The following is a 7,617-nucleotide window of genomic DNA, read 5'->3' as shown; positions in this document are numbered from 1 at the left end:
ATTTGATTTGAAGATACTCTTAATGATCGGCTATATGAAAAGCCAACTGACATTTTCTCCTGAGGGGCTGACTTGTTGCACCCTTGACAACCACTGTGATTATTATTATTTGACCCTGCTGGTCATCTATGAACATTTGAACATCTTGGCCATGTTCTGTTATAATCTCCACCCGGCACAGCCAGAAGAGGACTGGCCACCCCTCATAGCCTGGTTCCGCTCTAGGTTTCTTCCTAGGTTCTGGCCTTTCTAGGGAGTTTTTCCTAGCCACCTTGCTTCTACATCTGCATTGCTTGCTGTTTGGGGTTTTAGGCTGGGTTTCTGTACAGCACTTTGAGATATCAGCTGATGTAAGAAGGGCTTTATAAATACATTTGATTTGATTTGGTAGCATCTCTTTGATCATTCATTAGTGTAGTCACAGACGCCAGAGAGAGAGAGAGAGAGAGAGAGAGAGAGAGAGATAGAGAGAGAGAGAGAGAGAGAGAGAGAGAGAGAGAGAGAGAGAGAGAGAGTGAAAGAGTGAAAGAGGGGGAGGGGTGAGAGAAGTGAGAGATTAGTGTGTGTGTATTGGTTGAAGTGGATATACAGTATATCTGGGGGTAAATGGGGAGGGAAGGGAGGTTCAAGATGACCATCGTAGCATAGTTATATTTTCACACACAAAGGTTGAGAGATAATTAAGTAAAATAATATCATGAATCTTATATTGCTAAAAGGAAACTCCTCTTCCCTTATAAATAGCCAGTCAAGTCTGATTTGTGTAGCAGGCCTAGATGTGTCTCCTACCAGACAGCCACTTTCGGCTCTAAAGACCTCTAAATTTGACACATCCCCAACCCCCAAACAGACGCTTGATCTGCGGTAGGCCTGTCTCTTTCGCATATCACCTGATGAACTGATGGCAGTGGATCTGTTTCTCATTCCAAAACCACCTATCTATCGCTCTTTGGTCGGTTGGCCGCTGCTCCCTCCCACGCATTGTGCACTGAGCAATTGGCTCAGCTGTCTGGCCCACCATGAAGTTGTTGTTGTGTGTGTGTGTGTGTGTGTGTGTGTGTGTGTGTGTGTGTGTGTGTGTGTGTGTGTGTGTGTGTGTGTGTGTGTGTGTGTGTGTGTGTGTGTGTGTGTGTGTGTGTGTGTTGAAGGAAAAAAAACTTTAATGGGTTTACTAAAAAAGCATAAACAAGAATTTGAAATAGCAAACTGAAATAGTTTTATATTGAAGTTAAAATATAATACTGCATATTTAAATGAGAATGTCAATGTGAATGTCCCTGCAGAGAAGTTGTGTGCTAATTGGGGTAATTTTGGTAGGCCGGCCAATCCTGGGAAGGTTCACCACTGTTCCAAATGTTCTCCATTTGTGGATAATGGCTCTCACCGTGGTTCACTGGAGTCCCAAAGCTTTAGAAATGGCTTTGTAACCCTTTACAGACTGATATATGTCAATTACTTTGCTTCTCAACTGTTCCTGAATTTCTTTGGATCGTGGCATGATGTTATGCTTTTTGAGATCTTTTGGCCTACTTCACTTTGTCAGACAGGTTCTATTGAAGTGATTTCTTGATTCAACAGGTCTGTCAGTAATCCGGCCTGGGTGTGGCGAGTGAAATTGAACTCAGCTTTCTAAAAAATGTGATTAACCACAGTAAATTCATGATTTAACAAGGGGGGGGGGCAATTACTTTGTCACATAGGGCCATGAAGGTTTGGATAGCTTTTTTCCCTTAATAAATACAATTATCACTTAAAAACTGCATTTTGTGTTTACTTGGATTATCTTTATGTAATATTAAAATGTATTTGATGATCTGAAACATTTAAGTGTGGCAAATGTGAAGAAAACAAAAGAATTCAGGAAGGGGGAAAACACTTTTTCACAGCACTGTAGTTGACTTTAGCCTACTTTGTTGACATCCTCTCTCAAAATGATTGAAGCTGCCAGGTGACGAAAACGATCCCAGCTAGCACATAACGTTCTGAGAACCAAATGTTTCTTAGAGCTTGGTGAGCCGTTGGTTGTCCTGTGGTTATTTTGCATACAACTTTCCCACAACGTTCTCGGATGGTGCAGGATAGTTGCTTGGCTTTAGAACATTCTCTGCACATTTAAGGAACTTGACAAAATAACGTTATTTTCTTGCTATTTCATTACTTTAACAGAATGTTTCCTAAAAGTTAAAACATGGTTACATTTGAATTTTAGGTAATGTTCTAGGAATGCTTTCCAACTGCTTTGACATTGGGAATGTTCTGAAATAGTTCAGAGAATGATTCAGAAACAACATTCTCCTTTGGGAATATAAAAACTTCACCATTCATTTTCCACCAGGTTTCCTCATGGTTCTATTTAATCATGTTCCCAGAATGTTCAGAGAATTTTAAGAAACATCGTTCTTCTGTGCAAATTTCATTACTTCAGCATAACATTTTCTGCAGGTTTTCTCATTGTTTAATTTAAAGTTATGTTCACAGAATATCAAGAAAACATTAGTAACGTTCTAGGAACTCATTTTCCACCATAATTTGCAAATAAATTCATAAAAAATCCTACAATGTGATTTTCAGGATTTTTTTTTCTAATTTTGTCTGTCATAGTTGAAGTGTACCTATGATGAAAATTACAGGTACACTTCAACTACACTTCTCTCATCTTTTTAAGTGGGAGAACTTGCACAATTGGTGGCTGACTAAGTACTTTTTTTGTCCCACTGTACATTCCGTTCTCATCGTCAACAAAACTCTTTCTATCCTCTATGTTGTTAAGTGTGTTCAGGCGTGTTGGTCGCGCCTACTAATTGGCCACACCTGATCTTAATGAGTGCCGGTTTCCTTTCGAAATGGGGTCTTTTTGAATAAATTAAAGGGAACAGCTTAGTATTAGTATTTTTTTTTAAATAGCATGCTAGCTCCATCGTGGTGATGCAGTGGACTAATTCCATGGATAGAGACCAGAAGATCATAGGTTTGAATCTCACTGATGCCGTGCAAACATGAAAAATAAACATGTTTGCATGATTAATACCTAAGCAAATTCATTTCTATTTGTGCCTGGATGTCAGAACAGTTAACCTAAGCTAGCTGTGTTATAAAAAGTATTATTGAAACATTCAGTAAAAGTTTTAAGGAACTTTTTCAACCTCCAAATAACCTATAATTTCCCTTTCTCAGAAAGTTAATAAAACCTACCAGAAAAACTTTCAGGGAACCATAGTAAAACGTTCTCACTGCAAGCTAAAAATGAATGTTCCCAAAACAGGTGAAATGTTTAACAATTTAAAAATGTTCAGTTTTACCGGTAAGGAAAAGTATGGCTTTGTTCCCAGAAAATGCAAAACCAACAACTTAGTTCCCACAACTTCAAAGGAACCAAATGTGCTAGCTGGGATGCAGCCTGTCTCTTACTCATAGTTTAATTTATTGATATTTTATGCAAACACCAAGTACCCTATAGCCTATAATTATTGATTTGTCTAGCCTATATTTAATGCACAATTGAATCCTAAACCGTTTTGCTTGAGTGAGATCTAAAACAAGTTCATAAGGAAACACCACAAAGTGTCACATGCTCACATCTAATTAATTATAATTCTGTAGGCCTAATTTTCAATTTAGTACTTCTCATGTTATATCTCCATGTAAGACAATGGACAAAAGATCAAGATAGAGAGAACCACATGCACACACACTTCCTTCTGTCAGAGAATGTTGTTGTCTGTCTGAATCACACAGACAAAAGGCCCTTGTTTTGACTTGAAGCTGAGAAAAAAACACTAGGTGCCATTTTTTTGCAGTTGACACGATTTAAAAAAAGGTGTGAAACACCAAGACGCTGCCGGTTCCTGCCTCGCGCCCTTTCCCACAGTCTGTCTTTCTGCGCACTCTCTCATCAGGGCTCCATGGCACGCAAGGGTGACAGTGGTGCTCATCTCCAAAGTTTCACGCTCATGGAGCCGGAGAGTGAGAGCGCGCTGGTCCGGTCTATCTACTACGGTAAAATCGGTAAGGGGAAAACGGAAAGGTTGCTGGAGAGGCATGGTAGAGAGGGGAGCTTTCTCCTGCGGGACAGTGAGAGTCTGCAGGGAATGTATTGCCTCTGCGTGAGGTGAGTTGATAAACTCACTCTCTGGCCTATACTCTTTTGTGGAGTGAGTTTTTGAAATAAGTTTACCGATGTAAACAGCTTTATGTAAGCTCTCTGTTCATGTTCATCATGACATTTTAGATACTATAGAATAGGTTGTAGTCATTTCTGACATGACAAAATCCACAATTTGGCCACTTTGAATTGTATTTTAATTGAGGTTCAGGCCTACAAATGATATGATTGATCAAAGACCATTTTATTTTATGTCATATTGAATATCCTATCATATGGATGTAGAAATGGAGTAGGCATAGGCTATTATACAAAGCTTTTAGAGCGCTCAAGCAAGCAAACACATTTTCTTAAATATAAATACTACATTTTGTGTATTTAAATTTTAGGCTGTCACTCGGCTACAAAGGTTTATTATTATTTCAGTTCAACGAGATTGTTTGTTAGGACCATTATCAATTGCTGTAACATGAAAAAATAACAATAATTGAACAGAAAATTGAAATGGTCTATTAATTTGCTGAAAAGTACTCATAGAAGTTTAGAGACAAAACAGGGTGTCTTGTACTGAGATGAGTAGAAATATTTAATTAGAACTAAGAGCACTTTCAGAATGAGTGGATCGTTTTTTCAACGTGTGTTTCAATGTCGCCAGTTTGTTTTACCTTTGGTTTATATTAACATAAGGTTGTGAAAATGGATATCCTGATTCTGAGTGTAAATCCTTTCTCTCTCTGGTTCAGAAAGACACCGTACGTCCACACTTACAGAATCCACCACTCCTCTGAAGGATGGACACTTCAGGTGAGTTGCTCGGTATTATCGTGAGAACACAAGGGTATATGATTTCCAAAGTATTCATTACACATGAAAAAAAACTTGAAACTTGAACTATTACTGCTCACTGCAGTAACTCACTCACTGCTCACACATGTACACACAGGAGTGACTAATACCTCCCATGTAATGCCCACCATGCAAAGCCTTGTAGTCATTGTAATGAGCTGAATAAATACAGTGCCTACCACTTGACTAATTCCACATTTGTTGTGCTATAGCCTGAATTCAAAAGGGATTAAATAGATTCTACTCAGGACATAAAGTTTTAACGCTTTGTAGTCAGAACATAAAGTTTATTTCTTTGCCACATTTTTTAAAGTTTTACTTTAGTGCCTTATTGCAAACATGATGCATGTTTGGGAATATTTGTATGCTGCACAGGCTCCCTTCTTTTCACTGTCATTTAGGTGGAATATCTACAATGTTGTGGCTCACAGCAATTAACACAGCAATTAAAATCTGTAACTGTTTTAAAGTCACCATTGGCCTCATGGGGAAATCCCTGAGCGGTTTCCTTCCTCTCCGACAACTGAGTTAGGAAGGACGCCTGTATCTTTGTAGTGACTGGGTGTATTGACACACCATCCGGTGCCTGTATGTAGCCTCGCTACTGTATATAGCCTTGCTAATGTTATTTTTCACTGTCTTTTTACTGTTGTTTTATTTCTTTACTTACCTATTGTTCACCTAATACCTTTTTTGTACTGTTGGTTAGAGCCTGTAAGTAAGCATTTCACTGTAAAGTCTACACCTGTTGTATTCGGCGCATGTGACAAATAAACTTTGATTTGATTTGAAGTGTAATAATAACTTCACCATGCTCAAAGGTATTCAATATTTTTTTTATTTTGACCCATCTACCAATAGGTGCCCTTCTTTACGAGGCATTTGAAAACCTCCCTGTTCTTTGTGGTTGTATCTGTATTTGAAATTCACTTCTTGACTGAGGGACCTTAGAGATAATTGTGTGTGTGTGGTACAGGGATGAGGTAATTCATTCAAACATCATGTTAAGCACTTTTATTGGACACAGAGTGAGTGCATGCAACTTATTATGTGACTGGTTAAGTACATTTTTAGTCCTTAACTTATTTAGGCTTGCCATAACATAGCTTGAATACTTATTGACACAAAATCTAAATTGAATCGAGTTTACATTCAGACTGTAACACAACAAAATGTGGAAAAAGTAAATGGGTGTGAATACTTTCTGAAGGCACAGTATGTGAGAATAACTGCACTTTATTAACAATCAATAAGTAGACAATGAAGTAGCAGCTTAAAATACAACACAATACTGCTAACATAACAGAGTGTGTGTGTGTGTGTGTAGTTATCTCCTGGGCAGATGCTGCAGTGTTTCGGGACTCTGGAGAAGCTGATAGAGAGCTGCAGAGAGGGGGTCGGTGCTGACAGCATACCTCCGCTCACACACCCCCTGGACAAAACACAGCTGAGAGACGAGAGGCTGCGGAGCGGTAGGACATCAACACACACACACACATCACTCACACAGTGCTTGTAATATAGTTGTAATGCTTTTATCTTTTTCAACAGAGACGGCCTATATGGAAATGTGAAGTGGGACGACTTGTACATGTGTGTGTGTGTGTTTGTGTGTTTGTGCGCACATGTGTATTCAATTTAACCTTTAGGAGACAATGCTTTTGTTGTTTACAAAAGTGCACCTGTTTATGTCTGTTGTTCCACAACTAGGCATGTGGTTTCCCATGGAGGGATGCTTTGACGTGTGTGTGTGTGTGTGTGTGTGTGTGTGTGTGTGTGTGTGTGTGTGTGTGTGTGTGTGTGTGTGTGTGTGTGTGTGTGTGTGTGTGTGTGTGTGTGTGTGTGTGTGTGTGTGTGTGTGTGTGTGTGTGTGTGTGTGTGATTTTTGGGGAGATAATGTCTTTATTGACTTGCCTGGTTAAATAAATGTTAAACAAATACAAATATTTAAACAATTCAATTTTCATTTGTTTTGGTATTAAAGGCATATTCCTTTCTTAATCCATTCCTTGTTTTGTATTTGACTATACAAAATCATATACATATCACTGTATACAAAGATACACACGTAGGTGAAAAATCTGTCGATATGCCCTTGAGCAAAGCAAGGCAACCCCAATTGCTCCAGTAAATTACTATGGCTTAGATTTACTAAAATGTAAATAGAGCAGTGTAATTTGCTGTTGTTATTTTGTCTACAAGGTGGAGTCACTGTCATTTTGGGATTTGGCCACCTGACTAGTTTGAATTTGCCCCTAGACACTGATCAGATCTGAGTTAGGTCTTTACATTGTTGGTAAATGGTAAAGCTAATGGATTGGGATAGGGTAAACTGATCCTAGATCTGTGCCTAGATCTGTGGGCAACTTCTACCAGTACCATAGCTGACCCGTTATCACAGTCATAACCCCTGACCTTTACATTCATGTAATTGCCAAAGCAGGTCACAACCAAACAACCCTTACAGGTTCACATTTCAACTGTTAAGGGGGTCTATAAAATATTTAATCTTTCCCCTCACCTGTCACTTTTTGTGTCCACATCATTTGTTGTAGGCTAATGTTCACATCATTTGCCATGTGGTTATTAGGACAGCCACTGGGGGACCAGACAGCTAGGCAGCAGCAGAGCCTCCTGTAGAGGAGGCTACTCTATTGTACAATTCAGTG

The 7,617-nt window shown here is 39.0% G+C and overlaps 1 protein-coding gene across 2 annotated transcripts; it reads left to right on the top strand.

The window, feature by feature from the left end:
• Positions 1–3,810: 3,810 nt before the first annotated feature.
• LOC109880004 (SH2 domain-containing protein 1A) lies at positions 3,811–6,953 on the top strand. Of its 2 annotated transcripts, XM_031810839.1 has the most exons (4): positions 3,826–4,108; positions 4,846–4,906; positions 6,276–6,420; positions 6,500–6,953. In XM_031810839.1, exons 1-4 carry the CDS (start codon positions 3,903–3,905, stop codon positions 6,520–6,522), a joined length of 435 nt encoding a protein of 144 aa, XP_031666699.1. In that variant the 5' UTR covers positions 3,826–3,902; the 3' UTR covers positions 6,523–6,953. The 2 variants fall into 2 exon arrangements, with proteins under 2 accessions (XP_031666698.1, XP_031666699.1); XM_031810838.1 differs by having other exon boundaries at positions 3,811–4,108; positions 6,276–6,953.
• The last annotated feature ends 664 nt before the right edge of the window (positions 6,954–7,617 follow it).

Source organism: Oncorhynchus kisutch, linkage group LG30, assembly GCF_002021735.2.
Source record: "Oncorhynchus kisutch isolate 150728-3 linkage group LG30, Okis_V2, whole genome shotgun sequence".
NCBI classification, from domain to species: domain Eukaryota; kingdom Metazoa; phylum Chordata; class Actinopteri; order Salmoniformes; family Salmonidae; genus Oncorhynchus; species Oncorhynchus kisutch.
Note: the sequence above shows the minus strand (reverse complement) of the source record. Positions and strands in the feature narration are given on the sequence as shown.

Bases quoted from the DNA above. Each gene is read 5' to 3' on its own strand.
- LOC109880004 (XM_031810838.1), top strand. From the start codon at position 3,903: ATGGCACGCAAGGGTGACAGTGGTGCTCATCTCCAAAGTTTCACGCTC. The intron at 4,109-4,845 runs GTGAGTTGATAA...TCTCTGGTTCAG, and splicing joins ATGTATTGCCTCTGCGTGAG to AAAGACACCGTACGTCCACA. The intron at 4,907-6,275 runs GTGAGTTGCTCG...GTGTGTGTGTAG, and splicing joins CTGAAGGATGGACACTTCAG to TTATCTCCTGGGCAGATGCT.